This window comes from Apus apus, chromosome 3 (genome assembly GCF_020740795.1).
Source record: "Apus apus isolate bApuApu2 chromosome 3, bApuApu2.pri.cur, whole genome shotgun sequence".
Lineage (NCBI taxonomy): Eukaryota > Metazoa > Chordata > Aves > Apodiformes > Apodidae > Apus > Apus apus.
This window is the reverse complement of record NC_067284.1, coordinates 60,576,713-60,599,625: the sequence shown is the minus strand read 5'-3', so window position 1 is coordinate 60,599,625 and position 22,913 is coordinate 60,576,713. Positions and strand designations below refer to the sequence as shown.

The 22,913-nt window shown below is 43.5% G+C and overlaps 1 protein-coding gene across 6 annotated transcripts in view; it reads left to right on the top strand.

Moving 5' to 3' along the window:
• The window catches only part of ALK (ALK receptor tyrosine kinase), a 326,814-nt gene that overhangs the window by 295,111 nt on the left and 8,790 nt on the right, over window positions 1-22,913 (top strand). For 2 of the 6 annotated variants that reach the window (XM_051612967.1, XM_051612963.1), the window contains exons 15-28: window positions 418-562; window positions 1,383-1,565; window positions 3,048-3,146; window positions 4,080-4,232; window positions 8,410-8,508; window positions 10,253-10,439; window positions 12,626-12,716; window positions 13,396-13,460; window positions 14,447-14,576; window positions 17,829-17,926; window positions 18,976-19,068; window positions 20,769-20,870; window positions 22,060-22,194; window positions 22,748-22,838. In XM_051612967.1, coding sequence (XP_051468927.1) covers window positions 418-562; window positions 1,383-1,565; window positions 3,048-3,146; window positions 4,080-4,232; window positions 8,410-8,508; window positions 10,253-10,439; window positions 12,626-12,716; window positions 13,396-13,460; window positions 14,447-14,576; window positions 17,829-17,926; window positions 18,976-19,068; window positions 20,769-20,870; window positions 22,060-22,194; window positions 22,748-22,838 — 1,671 coding nt within the window. Of the gene's footprint in view, window positions 1-417; window positions 563-630; window positions 1,566-3,047; window positions 3,147-4,079; window positions 4,233-8,409; window positions 8,509-10,252; window positions 10,440-12,625; window positions 12,717-13,395; window positions 13,461-14,446; window positions 14,577-17,828; window positions 17,927-18,975; window positions 19,069-20,768; window positions 20,871-22,059; window positions 22,195-22,747; window positions 22,839-22,913 lie in introns of those variants that run through there. The other 4 variants (XM_051612965.1, XM_051612966.1, XM_051612964.1 and 1 more) reach the window with 4 other exon arrangements.

The window sequence follows — 22,913 nt, the reverse complement described above, 5'->3', positions numbered from 1 at the left end:
AGCTTCTATATAATTCTACATAATTCTACATAATTCTGCATGCTCAATTTCCATTGTAGCCATCCTTTATCAGTGGAGACACTGTATTGCACTACATAGAGCAGTGCTCCTTAGCTGTTTTCATTTGATGAAAGTCATCACACAGTAACATTACAAGCTTTCTAAGAGTCATCAGCACTGTAGGTACAATTCACAGAGCTGCTGATGCCGCTGTTCTTCCTTGCAGAACTTTGTAGGACTAGTGCTTTAATTAATTAATCTTGTATGTGAGAACATAAATACTGCTATGGTAATTTATAGTGCTGAGCAGTCCTCCATGCCTGCTTAGTGCAACATGTAGTAACTAGCATATGGTCGAACTTCCATTTGCATGTCTGACTCAGTTTGAGCACTGCCTTTATTTCTGAATTTGCTAAGATGGAGAATGGAGAACCAGTCCCCCTGATAATTGCAGCAGGAGGTGGTGGCAGGGCCTACAGGGCCAAAACAGATATGTTTCATCCAGAAAGGCTGGAGAATGATTCCTCTGTTCCAGGGTTGAATGGAAATTCAGGAGCTGCAGGTAAGGAAAGTTTATTCTTTTTAAGAAAACCTTTGTGAATTTGTGGTGCTCCCAGATTCCTCCTCATAAGGAGGTGAGGTGAAACTCATGAAGACACAAGTGGAAGTATAAGATATGTATAAAGGATGTACGCACAGTGTAGAATAGGTGGCCTAAATGAGGGTATCAGAGATGGCATAGCCACAGCAATGGCAGCATTCTCCCAAAGTACTGTAGTACTCATGAGTAAAGTTGTTTGGTATTTTATGTGGAAGTTTGCAGTGCCTATGTGGACTTCCTGCTCCCTGCACTGTTTAGTGATGGGTAAACATACAGTTTCCCTGGCTTATGCAGAAAGAGCATAACTGCACCCTTGCTAGAAGTCTCTGCGAAGAGACCTTGGACTGAACAACCAGAAGAGCTGAATGTGAGTCACTGGCGAATATGCTGTGTTGATAGTGGGGCTAGGACATGTTTTCACATTCCTTTTGTTCCACTTCAGAACCGACATAGGTTTTTTTTTCAAAAGTATTTTTTGCAAAGAGAAGAGGAAGGGTCTGCAAGCCAGAAAAAAGCCGTTGGCAAGAAGGCAGAGATATCTTTTTAAGTTTTCCATAGAAAATATTTGTCCATGTATGGTAGGTGCAGTTGAATAATGTGGTAAAAAGCCCTACAGAAAGGTCGCTGTAGCAGTGTGTAGCAAGGATGTCCTCTTTTCTAATCAAGGCATGAGATTCTTACTTTCAGCTGAGGTGCTTTGAAGAAGTGTTTGTTCTGCAGATCCCTGCAGTATTTTTCACACAAAAATAACCCCTTCCTGCCCCTTTTCTTTTAACTGCAGGTGGTGGAGGTGGCTGGAATGATAACACTTCATTCCTGTGGTCAGGAAAATCCTTGCTGGAAGGTGCTACTGGAGGAAGATCCTGCCCCCAGGCCATGAAGAAGTGGGGGTGGGAGACAAGAGGGGGTTTCGGAGGGGGTGGAGGGGGGTGCTCCTCAGGTGGAGGAGGCGGAGGATATATAGGTAAAGTGGCTTCGTGTTCAAGGTGTCCCTTCCCCTCCTGTAGTAATCATGACCAGCAAAATGCTGATAGATAACATATTTGACTGTTATGTACTAGTATATCTGTGTGTTGCCTTTGTAGCTCTAGGTGAATGTATGACATTCAGTTTTTGAGCAAGCAGCCAGAAGTCAGTCTTCCAGCTGTAATCCTGGCTTTGCACTCTGTAAAATCTGCCATCAAGGTCCTGCTGTGATTCTCGAGCCTTTCGATTTGGGGTTATAGTGCTGAAGAAAGGGCAGCCACAGGCTGTGTGCTCTCACTGCCAGCACCTGCGTTTTGAGGACTTTGGTCCTGGAGACTGGCAGCCAGGCTTCATGCAAGGGGAAAGATGCAGCTTTTCCTATCCTGTCCTGCTATGGGTGGGCCTTGGTCCTGTGCAGATGGTCTCTGGGGGCAGAGGCTCAGGCTGCCAGCCAGGATCCCTCTTAATAACAGCAATGATGTTGACTTCAGTCAACAAGGAGCTAATTTCATGTGCTATGGGTCTCAGGACAGCTGTCAAATGGCATTATGTTGATTATATCTGTTGTGGGCCAGATTCAAGATCTCTCCTAACTCATAATCTCCTGGGCTACATAATTTCTTCAGCCATCTGCACTGTGGTGGACTTTTTAACCCCTGGTACTCCACAACTTAAATCAACACCATGATAGTCTAGAAATCCTGAGAGGAAGTAATGATTTTAAATTATTAAGTGCATGTTTTGTACTATTGTTACTGTGTAATGCTTCTTTTTCCAACAGAATACCTCACATGAAATAATTTTAATTTCACTGAAGATGGTTAAAGTGGGAAAGCTAATTTTGGGTGTGATGGGGGAATCTTTGCATGCTTGTGGTACAGGATGTAAGGCCTGTACTATGCTTCTAATATGTTCCATGTATTGCCTATAATTTTCTCCTAATGTCTTCTATATGCCCAAGCACAAATCAGCAACTCATCAATTCCTTCAGTCCCCAGTCCTGGTGGACCACCCTGCTTTCACAGTGCAAAGGAGAGGAAGAATATCAGATAATTTATTCCCTTTGCTGACAAAGTACATACCCTGGTCCGCAAGGATTACCCCTTGAGTACTGGTGTCTTCCAGGCTCTTGGCCACATTAATATTAAGAAGGGCTTATATGTTTTCACAGCATCCAAATCATTAAAGACAAAGTTTGTGGATTATGGTGTACCTTTGTTTGCAACAGACTGCCTAAAATAGAACTAAGAAATTTATTGTCATAACCTGCTGCTATTAAATTAAAGTTGTAGAGATTAGAGACCAATGGCTTATGCCACGACTCAGTGAGTGTTCCCTGTATGTTAAATACTTTTATTTATTCCCTTTTCTAATTTGGATGCCTCCCTAAATATATTGAAGTAATGCATGTTGCAATGTTTATCTGTATTTTAGTGCTAACGAGCCTCAGTCTGTTAAGGTAACTTCTGGTTTGATGTAGGTGGCAATGCTGCAGTGGACAATGACCCAGAGATGGATGGACAGGATGGTGTGTCCTTTATTAATCCAATTGGTACTTTATACACTCCAGCACTTAAAGGTATTAATGTTGGTCAGAAGTCTTCTAGTGGGTTTGTTTCATGTTAAGAATAGTTTCCACCTCCAGGACACTGGAGCCTTCTGGTACAGCTTAATGTTGTTATGAACATGAGGAGGCAGAAAGACAGCATAATAAAGTCCAATGAATAATAAACACCAGTAGTAGGAAAAAAGCCAGTGGAGATAACATCAAGGCTATTAGAAAACACTTCTCAAAAATATAGTCTACCAGTCTGTAGAATAATGTTGGCCAAATAAAGTCGTAACAGAATGGACTAATTCAGATAATTTAGAAAAGAAGCAGACACATTTGTTCCTTAGAGAATCCTTCAGCAAAGTATCTAGGTTGGACCAGGGAGTTTCTAGACAAAACAGCACAGTGCTTCCCAGCAGTGTGGGAGAGTGGTAATACTGCCACTCCAGCCTGTGTTTGCCTAGACATCTTAAATATGTTTGTGATGTGTTCAGAAAATACAAAAATATGTTTGCTTAAAAAAATCACATGCGCTTTAGGAAAGCCAGAAGTATTTTCAAATACAGATGGACTTGGGTGTGACAGGTTCAGACAGAAAGTTTAAAAACATTGCAGTGTTTGATCACAGAGGGAGCAGAAGCCAGGAAAGAGAAGGTTAAGCCTCACAGAGCACTGAAAGGGCAGGTTTCCCAGCAACCTCCTTGCCAACCTGTTAGGATTACCTACTCAAGAGAGCCAACACACCTCAACTGCAGCTAATTTAGGTGGATGTTATTTTCTACATGAGAAAAGAACAGGAGCCATGAAAGGCAGGGAGAAATAAGTTTTTTTTTTAATGGGGCCTACCCTGCCCCACCCAGCAATTGAGACTACCATGTTCCCTGTTTCTGTCAGTGCCCGAGGGAACAATATGAATGATCTTTACAGTAATTAATTCAGCTTCTTTCATCCATTCCCTAGTGACAGAGGGGCATGGAGAGGTGGATATTAGGCTGCATCTTAACTGCAGTCACTGTGAAATGGACGAGTGCCGTGTTGATCTCGAGACTCAAAAGATCATTTGCTTTTGTGAGCCAGGCACAGAGCTGGCTGAGGATGGTGTGTCTTGCATAGGTAAGTAAATATATGGGGTAGTATATGAAACAGAAATGTGTCGTGAAAATCTGTAGTTTGGACTGTAAGACATCCTGAAAGTGTTATCTGGTCGGTTTCTCAGAACTGGCTTCTGCTGAATGTTACCTTCTTTCCTGTTCATATATACTACAGTTATTTTGCTAGGATATAGAGTCATTGGTGTTGAGGCTTTACAATATATGCTTGGTATTCTGGGCAGCACTGAGGAGAGTCAATTTTAAATGTTGTGTTGATGTTCACATTCTCTGAAATCATGAAAGCTTGCTAATCTTAACTTCTAGGTTCATCCTCTTAAGAACTAAAAAAATATACAAGGTAAAGGAGAATATCATTCCTGTGGATTTGGACATGTAGGGTGCATGTGGAGAATCTAAGAAATTCTGTGTGAGAGATCTCTGAGGAAAACTGAAGACAGTGCCTGTACTTGCCTTACTTGAAAAACCAAGTGCTCAGAGCCCCATTGGTAGATTTCCTTCATATTCTTGCCCAGCAATTAACTCCAGGGTTTCAGGATCATGCTCTCAGCTTTGTCACTTGCATGTGAAAATTGTGGTGTATTTCTACTATTCCCAACTGTAAAAAGGGTAAAAAGCATGGTCATTTTGCCAGGATGAAGTAAACCTTAATAGATCATTGATCATTGAATGAGAACACGCGGCCGCGCAGAGCAGAGAGCGGCAGCGGCACCGGCAGCGGTGGGAGCTGCTCCTTTAATTACTGAGGATTAGAGAAGGGGCCGGGCTTCCCGGAGACGGTGAAACCTAAGCAGAGCGAGGAGACCCGAGTCTGAGCGGGAATCCTGAGAGGAACAGGAAGGCTGACGTGCCGGGGGCGTGGCTGAGAACGGCGGCAGGTTTTAAAGCGGCCATCTCGGCAGCCTCCTCCGAGCACGCGGCAGCGCAGAGCGGAGAGCGGCAGCGGCGGGAGTAGCGCGAGGGCACGCGGGGAGCGCGGGCAGGCAGGAAGCAGAGAACACCGGTAAATTTCTCTAGCATGGTGACAACACGCCCTAAAACCGTATTGAAAAAGGATATGGGAACTCAGACGGAGGTTTTGAGCAGGCACGCAGCTGTGCAGGTCTCTGGCTGAGAGTGCCTGAGCCTGGCACTGGTAGTAGAGGGAGCCAGTGGCACCGCGTGTGTGCGGTGTGAACAAATCAGTGATCTCCTCAGGCAGGTGGTTAGACTGACAGAGGAGGTTGAAAGACTTAGAATCATCAGAGATTGTGAGAGCGAAATAGATTGGTGGAGCCAAACCCTGAGGCAAGGGCAGAAGGAAGAGGTGCTAGAAGAAGTGACGGATCCCCTCCCCTCCTGTCCTCAGACAGAAGGAGAGAACGTTAGGGACATGGAGGAATGGAGGGAGGTCCGTCCTCGGAGAGGCAAGAAAAACCCTCCCAACTCCCTCCACCCTCCGAATTGCCCCTGAAGAATAGGTATGAGGCCTTGGAACTTCAGGGAGAGGAAAATGAGGCTGGAGTGACAGATTTGTCTAGTGAACAGCCTAGGACTTGTCGCTCAGCTCCACGACTTAGGACCTCTTCAACTAAGAATGAAAGGAGGGTAATTGTGGTGGGAGACTCCCTTCTGAGGGGAACAGAAGGGCCCATCTTTCGAGCAGACCCATCCCACAGGGAGGTCTGCTGTCTCCCTGGGGCTCGCATTAGAGATGTTAAAAGGAAACTCTCTAGTATGGTAAATCCATCTGATTACTACCCACTGCTGATTTTTCAGGTTGGTAGTGATGAAATTATTACAAGAAATGTAAGGGCAATGAAGAGAGACTTCAGGGCCCTGGGACGGCTAGTTAGGGGGTCTGGAGCACAAGTCGTGTTTGCCTCCATACCTCCTGTAAGAATGGGTGGAGAGATAAACAGGAAGAGTTTACTTATCAATGAATGGCTACGAGACTGGTGCCAAAGGCAGGGCTTTGGTTTTTTTGACCATGGGCTGCTCTACGAGACACCTGGATTTAAAGAAGGCAGAGGTGCTGAATGCCTTCTTTTCCTCTGTCTTTACTCCTGCAGGCTTTCCCCATGAGCCCCAGTTTCATATAGCCCTAGTAGAAGTCAAGATAAAGGAGGAGTTTGCCAAGGTAGATGAGGATTGGGCTAGGGATCAGTTGCGTAATCTGGACATCCATAAATCGATGGGTCCGGATGAAATGCATCCAAGGGTGCTGAGGGAGCTGGCGGAGGTCATTGCTAGTCCACTCTCCATCATCTTCGGTAAGTCATGGGTAACAGGAGAGGTGCCTGAGGACTGGAGGATAGCAAATGTCACTCCAGTCTACAAGAAGGGCAAGAAGGAGGACCCGGGTAACTATAGACCAGTCAGCCTCACCTCCATCCCTGGAAAGGTGATGGAACAACTTGTTCTTGGCACTATCTCTAGGCATATCAAGGAGATGGGGGTCATCAAGAGCAGTCGACATGGTTTTACCAAGGGTAAGTCATGTTTGACTAACCTCATAGCCTTCTATGAGGAAATTACTAGGTGGATAGATGATGGTAGAGCGGTGGATGTGGTTTATCTTGATTTCAGTAAAGCATTTGACACCGTCTCCCACAGCATCCTTGTAGATGAGTTGATCAAGTATGGGTTTGATGATCAGGCAGTGAGGTGGATCAAGAACTGGTTGAAAGGAAGAAGTCAGAGTTGTAGTCAATGAGGCAAAATCTAGTTGTAGGCCTGTGACTAGTGGAGTCCCTCAGGGGTCGGTACTGGGACCGGTGTTGTTCAACATCTTCATCAACGACCTGGATGAGGGTACAGAATGTACCCTCAGCAAGTTTGCTGATGACACCAAGCTGGGAGGAGTGGCTGACACACCAGAAGGCTGTGCTGCCATTCAGAGAGACTTAGACAGGCTGGAGAGTTGGGCGGGGAAAAACCTGATGAAGTTTAACAAGGGCAAGTGTAGAGTTTTGCATTTGGGGAAGAAAAATGTCATGCACCAGTACAGGTTGGGGGCTGACCTGCTGGAGAGCAGTGTAGGTGAAAGGGATCTGGGGGTCCTGGTAGACAGGAGGATGACCATGAGTCAGCAGTGTGCCCTTGTTGCTAAGAAGGCCAATGGCATCCTGGGGTGTATTAGAAAGGGTGTGGTTAGTAGGTCAAGAGAGGTTCTCCTCCCCCTCTATTCTGCATTGGTGAGGCCGCATCTGGAGTACTGTGTCCAGTTCTGGGCCCCTCAGTTCAGGAAGGACAGGGAACTGCTGGAAAGAGTCCAGCGCAGAGCCACAAAGATGATTAAGGGAGTGGAACATCTCCCTTATGAGGAAAGGCTGAGGGAGCTGGGTCTCTTTAGTTTGGAGAAAAGGAGACTGAGGGGTGACCTCATCAATGTTTACAAATACGTAAAGGGTGAGTGTCAAGAAGATGGAGTTAAGCTTTTTTCAGTGATGACCAGTGATAGGACAAGGAGTAATGGATACAAATTGGAGCATAGGAGGTTTAAGGTCAATATCAGAAAAATTTTTTTTACTGTGAGAGTGACAGAGCACTGGAACAGGCTGCCCAGAGAGGTTGTGGAGTCTCCTTCTCTGGAGACATTCAAAACCCGCCTGGATGCCTTCCTGTGTGATGTGCTCTAGGTGACCCTGCTCTGGTGGGGGGGTTGGACTAGATGATCTTTCGAGGTCCCTTCCAACCCCTATGATTCTATGACTCTATGAATGCCTGGTGGCCCCAAGTGAGGATGCAGCTATGGAATACTTTGTACTACACTTACTGTTACCAGGTTTTTCTGCCTGGATTAGTTGCATTTAGGAGATGATACATTGCAGTCGTCCTTCTGCTTTTGCTGTGATTTGGCATTGATAGCAGCACTTTAACCCTATCAATGTAATGTTCTTTCCACCTCTCCAACTTGCCCCTGGTTTTTATGGTCTTTTTTTCATACCCAGGGAGGACACATGTTAATCTGTTGGTAGCAAACCATCTGTTTTAATCGCTTGGTATTAGTTGAGGCAAGTGAAATAATGAAGTATTAAAGGTCGTCAATCCTGAAAACTGATCATGCGAGAGGTTGCTCCTACACTGTAGGAGCATCAGATGAGTAAATAGAAGGAGGAGCAGAAAAATGTCTACCAAAAAGTGGATGCCAGAAGATCATTTCAGACAAGTAATTCCTTCTTCTCCTGCCTCTGTTACAGCTGAACCAGTGGTTCACCTCCCTCTCTCCCTGGTCTTGTCTGTAGTTACTTCCGCATTGGTGGCTGCTTTAATTTTGGCTTTTTCAGGAATCATGATAGGTGAGTGTTTCTCTGCAAAAGATATTTTCATATAAGGGCTGTTTCTGAGCCAGGGATAATTGGGCCCTGGGAGGCAAAAGGATTCAGGTTTTTAGCTACTGCTGTATTTAAGGACACCTTCCTACACACATGCCTTAACTTCAGATTTAAGTAGTTCTTTCTAACCACAATGACCAATCTGAGGAGGTTTCAGCTACTGACTGCATGTAAAAAGAGACATGATTGCTTGTATTGTAGTGTAAAGCTGCCAGAACACAGCTGCCACTGGTTCTGTGAGAGCTGTTGTTGTATCATGCCTGAAAGTAAACTTCTGTATTTGTGTGCCTATATACAGATTTAGCCTATTAATGTATGGCATCTAACCTTGAAATTCTCATGTAGGTTCCCCTTTTACGGACTGCTACTTATTAGGTGTTGGGGTATTTTTGACATCTTTATTTGAAATTTTAGAAGGTATTTTTCACCCTTTCTTTTTCTTATTTTAAAAAATCTGTCACCTGCATTTGATGGCAAGTGGAATAGATTTGAATCAATGAAAAGCAGCCAGGGATTCAAACCACAGGTTTGCCATTTTCCTTTGTCCACACTGCATATAGTCTGGGGGAGGGATGTAGCCAGAGCAGCAAATGGCACCTATTAAATTAGATTTGTGCAGTTGTTTCAGTTTTAAGAATTTCAGGAGTTGTCAGTTATGCACACATGGTCCTACACGTATGATTTCTGGCCTGACAGTATCCCTTTAAAATTACTAATTACTTCTCCGGGAATGGAAGAGTAATCCTCTTTCCATCCAACTAGCCTATCATTGCCATCTCAGGGAAGAGCAGCAATTTGAAAAAAATCAAAGCAAAAGCAATGAGGAGGAAAATGGAAGACAGGAAGGGTTTGTGGATAGGTCATTACATCCATCTGCTTTTTCCAGTGCATGTTTACCCCTGAAATTCTTCCCCTGAGCAACATCTGCTGGAGAAGATGCAATAGCTATTATTATCACAGTCTGAGCTCAATCCAGCTCCCACATAAATCGATATTAAGAGTAATAGTGATTTAACCTGCTCATGATTGGTGTCTTGTTTTGAAAATATACTGCAATATTAATTACTATTTAAGGAATATCCACAGGATGTCTTTTTTCAAGGTGTGATTTCTAATGACATTTCAGAAATATCAGTGATTTGAGAAATATAATGTTACCATAAACTGATTTTAAATTTAGTCCATCTCTAGTCTTTAAAAACAGAGGAAGTTTTGCAAAATGAGCTAGTTTTATGTACAGTGTGTTATTCTGAAGTAACAGTTTAGTATATAAATTTTGAACAATATGGTGCAACAATTAATATCAGATTTAGTCACTTCTACGTGGTTTAGGAATGTTGGTTATACCTCCACTCCCTGAAGTTTGGAACTGGACTCATACTTGGAAGGTCCAGTTAAACAAAATAGAAAAAAACCAAAAACCTCAGAACTCTGAAGTCGTATATCTCTGCAAGTGAAATTCATTTTATTTCTTCCAAACAGTTCATGAGCAAGCCTATTTCTTCATAAAATGTGTAAATCAGAAGTTCTGAATAACTTCAGATTCCATCTTCTATCTGTATCTATTTGATGTACGGAATTATGACAGTGTCATTGGCTGGTTTTGAAATTTGACCACACAGAAAATTCCAGTGAGATGTGCTGCTCAGCTGCTGTCCTGTTTCAAAGTCAGTCTGTGTTTCTGGTTTACTGTGTTTTCCATATTTAGTATATCGTCGGAAGCACCAGGAGCTACAAGCCATGCAAATGGAGTTACAGAGCCCAGAATATAAACTGAGCAAGCTGCGAACCTCCACTATCATGACAGACTACAATCCCAACTATTGCTTTGCAGGAAAGACCACATCCATTAGTGACCTTAAAGAAGTGCCTCGAAAAAACATCTCTCTCATCCGGTAAATTCATCTTTGCCTCCCCCATGCTTCACACTACACACTCACGTATACTTGACTATTTTATGCTGATGTGAACTCATGTCTTCCTGCTGGCACATAAAACTGCTCATGCACTTTTAGACTCATACCCCTTTTATCAAGAAAGTTGTAAAGCTGCAGTAGTTAGGCTTGTTTGGAGGGAACTAGACTTTGGCAGTCTCCTTAACCTTCCACAGGAGCAGTGTTAATCTTCTGGGATTATGAGAGGAACTGAAGGGTCAGCACCAGTAATTCAGATGTATCTTTTGCAGATTGTGCAATGAATGGCCCATTTCCATTACTAATGGATGAACTGTTGGGAACGCTGAGACTTGTAGGAGGCTCTTTAAAAAAGAGTTTGATGGGATCTTTGGTAAAGATGATGACATCCTTCAGTACAATAGCAGGAAAAGCAATGGGTTTGAGGCAGCAAAACAATATTAAGAGGACAGAAATATGAAGCCAGCAAGATAGTCATGTCTAGATCAGAACTTGATGAAATTTCTAAATAGTCTCCTAAGAAGAATTTGAAAATTCAGAGTTCTTTCCCACCTTGCTTTACTGCAGGATACAATGCATGCCACTTGTGAATGTGACATTACCCTGCTACCATGCAGTTTTACACCAAAATCAAGTAAGTGGAAGCAAAAGAGCTTGGAAGAGACTAGGGAGCTTACAGTGCTAAAACAGATGATGCTCAGAGCAGTCTATGCAGTCTGCAATGTTTTGCTGTCTCTTATGTCATCACCCCTTAACTGCATATCTTGCTAGTCTGCATCTGGAAGTTTCCAGTGTACCCTGTGCTGCTGCTGCCTTTGTCACTTGCACTCTAAAAGGATTTTTTAAGAGTCCAAGCTGCAGAGAGCAGAGGGTACAGCTAGGAATTGATAAGGGCAGAGAAGATGGTCTTTTTGGGAGGAGGGTGAGTTATCAGCTGTAAAGGTCTGTTTCATACCCTCAATTTGTAGTAAGTTGCTCAGGTATAACCAAGATTAGTGTCTCAAGCTGATACCTACAAAATGTTATTTAAAAAAGTGAGTCACAGGCAACACACTGTCACTGTGTTTTCACTGCCTAGACTGGTCTTTATCCTGGCAAAATTACAGACGGAGCTTATGCAACAACAAAGCAGATTGTCCTTAGCAGCACCTGTTTGAATGGGCAGAAGGGAAGCAGCCCATGTAAAAAACAGTTCACAGATAGCTCAGAGAGTAGGATCAGTGCAGCTCTCAGACCAGAACTGGAAACTGTGTGTTGTAGAGGAGAGCCTTATTGGGAGCCTTTTACCTGGAACAAGATGCAGGCATGTCTCTCAGAGGCTTGAACTACTACCACCCATTGTGTAGCCCCATTCTTTGCCAGGGTTCACTGTGCTGCTATGACATGCCAGCTATGCGGTATAGCCATTGTTGTACCAGTTGACTTAACATGAAGCAAGTGAACACTGAATAATAAGCAGATATGCAAAATCTGTATCACAAGAACATAGGACAGGATTTGTTGTGTGATCACTTTATTTTTTTTTTTTGTACCTTATTCAAAATAAAACTGTAAATTTCATAATATGATCAGTGCCAGAAAAAATTGTCAGCACGAATTCCTAGAGCCAAGTTCTATACAAAGCACTATCCGTACCATTTACTGGCTAAGGTGCTTACCTGGAATCACAAAATAAATCAGGAAATGGTACTTGGTTTAGAATTCAGGTCCTTTAAGAACTTCTTAGTGCTCCCTAGTTTCTTGTTGAGTGCTTTCTTTCATGGTGATATATAAACATTATGGGAGCTGTTAATGTGTTCAGGGTGTGGAAACACCAAGACTTAAGACCTACCTTTATTTATGTGTTTTGGAGCACCCACCACTGACACCAAAGCCATAGAAGAATTCTGTCCATTACACACAGCAGTACCAGCAGCCTGATTTCACTGGGGACTGTTCACTTTTGAGGATTGCTTTCCCTACCAGTTCCATACATTGCAGGTCGAGGAAAGATCACATGAAGATCTGCTTTCCTGCCCAGTATGAGGAGTGGTATCATCACTGTCAATATCTAGTTTGCCCTGTTTCACTACCAAGAAAACTGTGAGCCCATTTTGTGATACGTGACCACAGTGTTATAATGTGTGTTCTCTGTAGTGAAACCTTCTTGTTTTCTCTCGTCTGTCCAGGGGCTTGGGCCATGGAGCCTTTGGTGAGGTATATGAAGGTCAGGTGGCAGGGATCTCCAGCGACCCCACTCCCTTGCAGGTGGCTGTGAAAGTAAGTGACAGCATATGAGTTATCATGATGGTTTCATGCACCTTTCATGCTACAGCTAGTGTGTAACCTGGGTTTGAGTCACAGGCCAAAAGTCTACACAAGGTGAAGAGCAGCAGGCATACACATCAGAGAGCCTACATGTAGGACATGGCTGGTTTTCCAGGGATCTTACCTCTCCATTGCAGAATGGATATGTGCTGGATATGAAGTTTAATCCTAAGAGAACCTGGTAGGATTCTCCAGGCCTTCAGCAGCCTAGCTAGCTTCTTTTCTCCTAGAGGTTACATAGCAGCACAATCCTACTGTTGATTATAGTTCATAGTCTTTCTGGGAGGTAGCACTATTGAACTGTCTGAGAACTCAGCAGCTGTGGTTCTCACTCCTCATTCTCTGTCTAGCAGAGTCCTGTATATTGGACACTGAGCCCTGTGTGCTTTGGCCTATTCCTTTGCTGGGGTGAGGATGACAGTGGCATTAATGGGCCATGTGTTCTGATCTGTACCTTTCAACAGGCTTCACAGTCTAGTTTAGTAATGGTCTAGATATTCCCTTAGAGTGTAGTTTCTTTTAGAGAAACAATGATTGCTGCAATCAATGTTGATGCTTTTGGTTGTGTCAGGTGGTCTACATATGTAAGTTTAAATATATTTTCCTGGCAAACTTGTTCTTTCTTTTCCAGACATTGCCAGAAGTGTGTTCAGAGCAAGATGAGCTGGACTTCCTCATGGAAGCTCTAATTATTAGGTTTGTATTAATAAGATGAACAAGCACTTGTTAGGCTTGCAGCCCAGTAGTGGAAGGGAAAAAGGTGCTTTGAGAATTGATGTCCATGCAACACACCTATACAGTAGTTTTAGCACATGGCTGTTGGTATTTTACAAAAATGGCATACATTACAATCCTTTTCTATTCTGCTTACAAATGAAGAAACTGAGGCACTAGATGATTAAAGGCTGAATTTTTCAAGAGAGTCCACAGTGGTTTTCATGGTCCAAATTGAAAATCTTTAGACCCGGTTTTCACAACTGATAATAGGATCCTTTGATGTCTCTTAGACATCAGAACATGAGGTAAAAATAAACTTTAGGAATTTTTGTTAGACTGCTCAAAACAAACCACACAGCATTGACCTAATGCTGCAGTCATGTCACTTCTCAGTGAATGAATCCTAGAATCTACAATAATTTTTTCCCATCACATTGAAGTCTGGAGAAATAAGGAAATACAAGAGACTGGACATCAAGGAATACCCTCTACAGAACCAGATCCCTAAGTCAGCATATTCTTTGGAACAACTATGCCCTGGCTCAGCTTCTGCCCCTTGGGTAGTGAAATTAGAAACCAACTCTTCTGCCATCAGACATTCTCTGCTTCCTGTGACCCCTAAGTCTTGCTGTAGCCCAAAGGATGCAGAATATAGGAGATGAAAAAGCAACCAAAAGCCGCTCCTTATCCACCTCTGTTTCTGCACTATGCAGACAGACACAAAGTGCAGGGATAGTGCTTTAGCTTTATCCAGCTTGCCTGCCTTTAAGATGTGTTACTTATTCTTAGAAAAAACCAAAACCAAACCAAAACAAACAAACAAACAAAACAAACAAAACAAAAAAACCCAATCAAACAAAAAAACCCACCAAACTTTCCCTGCAGCAAAAACCTTTTGATTCTTCTGTATAATTGTACCTTTTGGAACAAAGCTACTCCATAACTGAGTCTCCCTGTCTCCACAGCAAGTTCAACCACCAGAATATTGTGCGCTGTATTGGGGTGAGCTTGCAGGCACTTCCCCGTTTCATCCTGCTAGAGCTCATGGCTGGAGGTGACCTGAAATCATTCTTGAGAGAGACACGGCCTAGACCGGTAAGAAAACAGAAAATTCAATTTTATTTAGTAAGCTGCTGCCACAGCAGTAAGAGAGCTGATCCATGCAGCTACTCCTTCCTAGTATTTTAGAGGGTCAGAAGATTATTATTGCTAGAAGACCACTCTGAAGGCAGGACACAGTTGTCAGGGAACAGTGCTGCTCAATTATACAAAGTTGCCTTATCCCTGGACTTTCCTGATATTATCTAAATTTAAAAAAATGAAATTAAAAATCCCCAAACAACCAAAAACCAACAAAACAAAACACAAAACAAAACAAAAAACAACCAAACCCAAACAACAACAAAAAGTTATACTCTGTTCTTACCTTTCTTGGAGCAGCTGGGGGCAGGTTGGGGAGATAAATTAAGCTAGCAATGGTGAATCCATTATTTAATTTTTTTGTGAATTTCTGCATTTCTGTGAATATTGGTACCAGTAAGCACCATATTAATTACTGTTGTGATTTCCCCTTGTTTTTTTCCAGTTTCTAGTTTTCTAGCTGACTTCCTTACTACCTAGTCTTTCCTGTTTTCAACCCAACTGCAGAAGAGAGATTTATGTGTTCATTATCTATCTTGATCCCCCTGATGCTCTCCCCACTCTCCTGCCAAATTCATTTGCCAGTTTCAGTCAAATTTGATCGAGGTGTCAAATGACAAAGGAATTAACATCTCTGAAGGCTCCAGGAAGGAGAAAGCACCACACTAGGATGACAACTGAAAAAAACAGTTGTCTTGTTTGGCTTGCCACTGGCCATCAAGAGCTTATGTGACTCAGTGCAAGGCACTCACAGCATATGGCTGTGTGCTCAGTCACTGAAAAGCATGGAATGGAGCAGAGGGAGTGGTGAAGGAGAAAGTGAAGTGAGGGAAGGAGGAACTTAAGACATTTGAAGGGACATAATGTGGGAAGCTAGAGCTACTGCAATAGATACCAGGACATGGGATGCAACTTAATGGGAGATCAAGATACTGCCAGCACAGGTTATTGCATGTTGTTCATCTGTGTTCTTGTAAGTAATGAAAGCAACACAAAGTGATTCTTCTAGACTCTGGGCAAGAACGTTCATATGTGTGTAAGCCAAATGTACATCCAACATCACTGATACAAGACCAGTAACTTTAATGGAATATTGTCAGTTTATGCCAGCCAGTTAGTCCATAAGCTTCTTCATGGGTCAAGGATTTACAGCCCTGAAGGGTTTCTTTTTCTCATTTCTAAAAAAGTTTCACATCAATTACAGGATTGCCCCTTCCCCCTAGCCTGAAGAGAGGCAGTCTGATAGATTCAGAGATGCCTGAAATTGGAGTCTTCGCTCATGATGAGCATTGCAGAATTGTCCATTCTGGGAATTTCAGTGCTGCTCTTTCTCACACATGGCACAACAATCAAAGAACAACTCTGGAAGATAAATAGTATACAGATAAACTATTTCCTTCCTCTGTGTTGTGCAGGCTGTTGCACAGATTAGTGATTACACTGAACAATACACAGAATTTCATTCACCTTTAGCGAGATTTAGCCTCACCCAGGGACATGTCACACTAGTGCTCTGAGAAGTGGTGCATAGCAGCTGGCATTGTCCATTCGTCTGGGGAGCAAAAGTTGTAAAGTGAATCCTTTGGTGTCTCAAGGCTACTCCTCTTGCAAAATGTATTCCAAACCTCCATTTTTTAAACAAATTACATGGCTATATTGTCCTTGGGTGGACAATCACATCTGGTTTAGCATTGTATTTAGCCAAAAAAAAGGCAGAAGGAATTTATCCAAGGAGGGGGAGGAAGGGGAAAAAAAGGAACAAATAGAAAAAAGCTGCACTGTTCAAATCAGCTTGTGGCTTCAGCCTTCCGACTGCCTTTCAGTATAGCTCATGTCTGGAACTGCTTGCACAGTAAAGAATTGGGCTTTTTACTTGGTTTTCAGTTCAGGTTTCTCACCCTTGCTCAGAAGAGGTCAGATCGAGATACTAATTTCCCTTTGGTTATGCCCTGAAAGGGAAAAAGAAGGCATCTGCATCCTGTCTTACTGTAGCCATCTTATGTAGCTGATGAGTCACTTTAACCCACAGAGGTAAAAAGGATTATTCTTCCCTCTCCACAAAACGGAGGCAGGGAGGAGAAGCTTTATGTATATATATATGCAATGAACTATACCACATAAATAATAAAATATAGGCAGGCAAGACATAGTAACAAACAATTTTCTTTTATGGCACCGTGCTGAAAAGAAGCAGGCTTTGTTCACTTATTTCATTAGTGAACTGTTGAGGCCAGGTTTCTTCTAATCTATTCTGAAGACATTAAGATTTTTCAGGTTTTACCTCCCAATAGCCACCATTTAACTACTAGCTGCTGCTCGCTGCAGAGCCTGGACTTATTTCCAATCTCGGTTAGCAGTGGTTTAGCTCAGGTGGAATGGCCAGCACAGCATTGCAGCAGTCTGGATATGTGTTTCATCACAACAAATGGGCTGGCAAAGCCAGCAGTCCCTGTACTGGTTTGTGCATGCTGGAAGACAGCCATGGGCAGGTGTGCCTCTTGGGTGCTGGGGAGAATGGTAGATGTCAAAAGAGAGAGCTAGAGAGTGGAATAGTTTAGTCGAGTAACTAAAGCCACAGATAAACACTTAGCTAGCAAATGGCTGCTGTGCAGTAAGCAGTCACTAACACCCAGTTGTTTGTCATTGCCCCAGTTGCAGCAACAATTTTCTCCTCCCCCACAGGACTGTCTGCAGGGATCACTGATTCACACCTCAGTGCAGAAGCTGATGGTTTGGCTTCAGAGGCCAACACATGCAAGCCAGCACTAAGCTTTTTTCACTGAGGCATCTGGCTTCTGCTGGCAAGAAGCTTCTTCTTCCATAGCTGTTGGCTACACAAACCTATGTCAGTGCTCTGAGGGGCAAGATAAAACCTACACAGATGTGTGGAGGAGGGAAAGAACAAATGTGACTCATGCCATTATACAAAATGTCATTCTCATTGTTCAAGGTGACTTTAGAAGGGAGCTAGAAAGTCAGATCCAGCTGTTCTGATTCTGTCCCAGGGATTTGTATGATATTGTGCCTGCACATCCTTTGCAGGATGGATGTTCATGGATATGAGCTCCCTCTTGCACATTTTTGCAGTCCCTTTGTGTATTAACATCTGAGCTACATCACTTGTTGGAGAGTTCCCAGTGCTGTACCAGTGACAAATCATGTCATGTTCTTGCTTGTAACCCATGTTTGTCCCTTATCTCTTGGTAGAATCAGCCATCCTCCCTTTCCATGCTGGACTTGCTTCATGTGGCTCATGACATTGCTTGTGGGTGTCAGTACCTGGAGGAGAACCACTTCATTCACAGGTAGGTGAATGCATCCGTGTCAGCATGGGCATGGCTTGCATACAGGCCGACACAAACTTGTAGTGCCCTTCTTATTACATTTATGTCCTGCTGCACTCTAGTGGCTGGATACCTTTAAACAAGGTTGATAAAAATCAGGTAGTAGAAGCAGTTAACAGAAAGGGTGCTATAAATCAGGTTGCAGAAGACTAGTTTTGCCAAAGATCTGGAGCTCTGTCTCAGTGCCTGCACTTGTGCAACCTTTTCGGCTACTCTGAAAGTGGAAACACAGTCTTGTGACAGAAGTCTTCAGAGCTCTTCCCATCACAGATTTTGCTTAGTGCCTTTCTGCTCATTCTGGAACCCTTTTCTTTTCTCTCAAAGGATGGTGGTACAAGTACAGCCAGAAGGGCAATACCTTGTGACTGTTGTTACCTGCTCCTGAAGGACAGGGCAAGTGTCCAAAATTCTGTCCATAGCATTGTGTAGAGATGAGTAGAGAGAGATTGTAATACACTCTACTGAAAGACTTACCCACAAGCTGTGTCATCATGTTATTCAGATACCAAGGTTTGCTTCATCCCAGCAGAGGTAAAGCTGGAGATTTACCTGCATACACAGGTTCAAGGCCCATACCTTCAGTCTTCAGGGCAACATCTGCAATACTTGAATAAGTATGTTAGTAACAGGTCAGTGGATTGTTCCCCAGACTGCATGATGTTGGAACTAGTACATTGCTGAAATCAGCCTTGCTGCTTGCAATGCCTTAGAGACTTAAAAACCGCTTCTGGGGTGAAGGGAGGATCACAAGAGGCCCGTCCTTTCATCTGGAAGATGTCACGTGAAGTTTAAAGAGAAAATGTTAAAGAGCAGAACTGTTCCTGCTGTTGGGGTAGGCTGGAAATTGGGACATCACTGGTTGCCATAAACACTGACTTTTCTGGCTGATATGATTTTCCTGCAGCCCAGCAAAGTAGGTACAATTCTTTGTTTTCTTCTTGGCTTGCAAAATTGTTGAATTGTTCAGTGTTTCTTCTCTTTTCTCTTGCTTTTCTTCTCTTTCCTTGTAGGGATATTGCTGCCAGAAACTGCCTCCTTACCTGTCGAGGGCCTGGGAGAGTGGCCAAAATTGGAGACTTTGGAATGGCCCGGGATATATACAGGTAGCAGAGCTAAGCTCAGGATACCTGCAAGTGGAAGCTTCCTAAAATGAGGGAGGAATGTGTTTGGGCAGGAGAGCTGTCTCACATGCTGCTTTGTGTAATCCTAGCAATGCAAGAGTGGAGAGATCCCATTCTGATGAATCCCACTTCATGCTTTTTTGGTATTTGTCTTCATCAAAGCTTACTTGTACTCTGGAGGCTCTTCCCACTCCTGACAGCTTTCCTCTGGGTAATGAAGTCTGATGATCTTCAAGGGCATTTATCATTGTACTCTTGTGCTCAGTTCTCAGTTTCTTGTCTTTACTTTCTCCCCACTGAATGGCATTGATGTGCCCTTTTGTTTTGTGGTCCCAAATAATTCTGAGTCTAATTTCTCTCCTTGATACTATCTTTGCCCCTATGGTTTGGTGTCATCAGTAAATCTTCTCAATTTACTGCAGAAAAAGGAGGAAGGTGCAGAGGAAGGTCAGGAAAATGTAATCACCCAAACTGGAATTCAGCCAGGACACAGGGTTAACGACTCTGCTCTTGAAAGAAGTGCCAGGATATCTTTTAATACAACAAGCAGTCAGGATTGCAGTTTGATTTCTCATCTTCCAGATAGCATCTCCAGAAGTGTGGTACCTTGTCCTGCTGTGCTGAGGAATTGATTTGCCTCTGACTCAGAGAAAGGAATGCCTTGTACTGAGTCACCTGCACTGTTTCTTCCAGTACCTTGTCATTTTTTTTTATTTTTTTTTTTCCTGCTTGGGGATTCTCCTGTGCAATTACTAAGCCAGGCCTGGCTCTGCTTAGCTTGAGATCTGACAGTATAACAGCCTGAGGTGATGAAAGCAGAGTGCTACCTTTTAAGGCCCAAGTGTAGCACATCTACTCTTTTTTTTTTCTTCTTCTTTCTTCTCCTCTCTTCCCCCTCACAAAGAGCCCTCACTCTGCCCCACTGTCAGCTGGGACTCTGCTGGGACAAAGTCACACTCAAATGATCAGCAGAACCAGCTGCCTAGATGAATACTTTGGTGATGAGTTTTTGAAGGTGCCTTTGAAGTTTGCACATGTTTTTGTCCAGGAATATCCTTTGGATGCTCTGGCACTGTTGTTATGAACAGTGATACCAGTTTGCATGAGCAGCCTCCTGCAGTAAACCCTCCTGGGCTTGTATGTTTTGTTTTAAATTATGACAACACTAAATGAGAAATATGCTTCTGTCTCAGGAGCACGGGACATAGTTTTATACTACTGCTCTAGCTCTAATAGCCAAGCATCCTCCTCATCAACCCCTGGTTTTGGATTTCACCATATGGGAACATATGGGACAGGTTTTGTTGATTTTTGGTGAGGATGCTTAAGGTGACCATGTGTGGGATGAGGTAGAGATCTTGTGGCTGAAAAGTGCAGGAGGACTGCTCTGTCAGAAGCACTTTACTGTGTGAGTAGTTTCCTAGGGGTGTGTGTACTGATAAGGATAGCTTGGGTTCACCAGATGGCCCTAAAGCGAGGGGCATAAGAACAATCTGTCCATGATCTGTACTTTTTCCAGTATTTTTGTGAGAAGGGACAGATTTCTTCAGCATTTTCTCTGCCTTACTATTTCACCTGAATTAGTCTCTTCTTTGGCTCATAATTTTTATACTTGTAATTATAAAATTCAAAATTAGTTACGTTTTCTGAATTCTTGACTGACTCTTGTTTGTTCTTCACAGAGCCAGCTACTATCGGAAGGGTGGGTGTGCAATGTTGCCGGTCAAGTGGATGCCTCCTGAGGCTTTCATGGAAGGGATATTTACATCAAAAACAGACACATGGTGTGCTTTCTTTCATTCTCTGTCCAGTCTGTCTGTCAGTGTTGTAACCTTTTTTGTAAAGTGTGAATATTTTGTAAAAAACACGTTCCCATTCATTTTTCCTTTACTAAAAATACAAGCTGGGTCTTTCAGTAGTTATGAAGGAGACAAGGGAACAGGTATATCAGACCTGTGCAGAGGCAGGTGCTGCTGGGGAGGTAAGTAGCTGGGAAGGCAGGTTGAGGCAGATTCAGGAGCTGCTTTCCTGCTACAGGGAGGAGAGTGTTAGTTCCACACTGAGGAAACCAGCATGGGAGACTGCAGGCAAGATCCATCCTGCCAGTGAGGGAAAAGGGCATCCTGTATTGTGGCTTTCATCTTTCTCCTGGCCTGCAGCAGCACTGTAAGCTCTTGAGTTGCTGGTGGCCAGAGGAGGTGGAGAAAAACGGGGTGAGCAGAAAGCAAGAGCTCAGGGTGTGTGTGAAGTGGAAGGGTATGTTGTTCAGGACATAGCTCTCAGTGAGCCCCAGCAGCTGAGCTGCTGCCTCTCTCAACACTAAGGGTAAGGGTTCCCGATTGCTGCACATAGCACTTGCAGTTGTCATCAACAAGACGGTGATTTCCAAGCAGCAGACCAGATGAATGGTTTGGAGGGGGTCCTGTCCCAGCCATTGTTCCCAGGGCTTTGCAGGCCACACCACACAGGCCTAGAACTATGAGGTTAGCTGGAGAATGTTTTTGTTATACTCTGAGCTACAGGTGGGGGCAATGGGGCTCAGAGCATCAGTGGGGATTCATTGGCATGTTGTTTCATGCAGGGCAACTTAACTGAGAGGAAAGGTTTATCATAAGTGATTAAGCCTCTGCTCCACTCAGTCCTGTCTGCAGCAGTGGCTAGCATCTCAGAAAAGCATAGCCTGACTTTCACATTTGTTACACCTAGTTAGGGCTATGCTGAGTACATGGGCAAAGCAATCTGTATCATAGACTTTCCTCACTTAACAGCCAACATTCTTTAAATGATTCAAAGTCTACCATTACATCTGTGCAGCTTGTTTTTTTTTCTGAATCCTGCAGCACTTATTTTCACAAGCTGCCTGAGCATAGACTGCAAAGAGCAATGCTGATGGAGCTGCATCTGAGAGTGTTGTCCCTCAGTGACAGTCATTCCCATATCCTTCACTTTGTTTTCCTTCTCTTCTGCATTCAGGTCCTTTGGCGTATTGCTGTGGGAGATATTCTCTTTGGGATACATGCCCTACCCTAGCAAAAGTAACCAGGAGGTTCTGGAGTTTGTAACCAATGGAGGAAGGATGGATCCACCTAAAAACTGCCCTGGCCCTGTGTATGAGATATTAACTTTGATATATTCATACAAATAATTTTCTGGTTTGAATGCTGTTCTGTACTCAAAAGTTAATAACTTCTAAGATTGATCTTATCTTGGCTGATCTACCTTATTGAATTTAAGTGCCAGTGACTTTGTTACTAGTTAGTTTTCTGTGTGCTTTGGAGAAGAATTCAGGGCCCCTTTGAGAAGTACTGGCTGCTGGTTGTTCAATCAGAAATGGTGTAATATTTCTGTATAGGTAGGTATATGTGTTCAGCCATACCTAAGGTTCCTCACAGGTAGGGAAAACTGGGCTCCATTATCCGTAGCCCTGCCTACCTCTAGTGAATTGCCCAAGGGATTTCAGGTGGCTGGGTGGATTTTACTCCACTGATGGCCACATTCCCCTGGTTACCAGTACCTCAGTTCTCTGACTCCAGGGCAGGCAGAGCACTCTTATTTATTGAAGTGACAGTGGTGATATGTGCTTGTGGTTCCAAGGCTGCAGTGCCTGTTATGTATCAACAGGACCTGCCATTTATGAGCATCTCTCATTCTGCTCTTTCAGTTACCGCATTATGACCCAGTGTTGGCAGCACCAGTCTGAAGACCGGCCAAGTTTTGCCATAATCCTGGAGAGGATTGAGTACTGCACTCAGGTATCGGTGTTCTTTTGTGTCAAATGAGAGGGGTGGAGAGGGTTCCTGTTGAGCAGCAGTTTAGGTGAGCCAGAA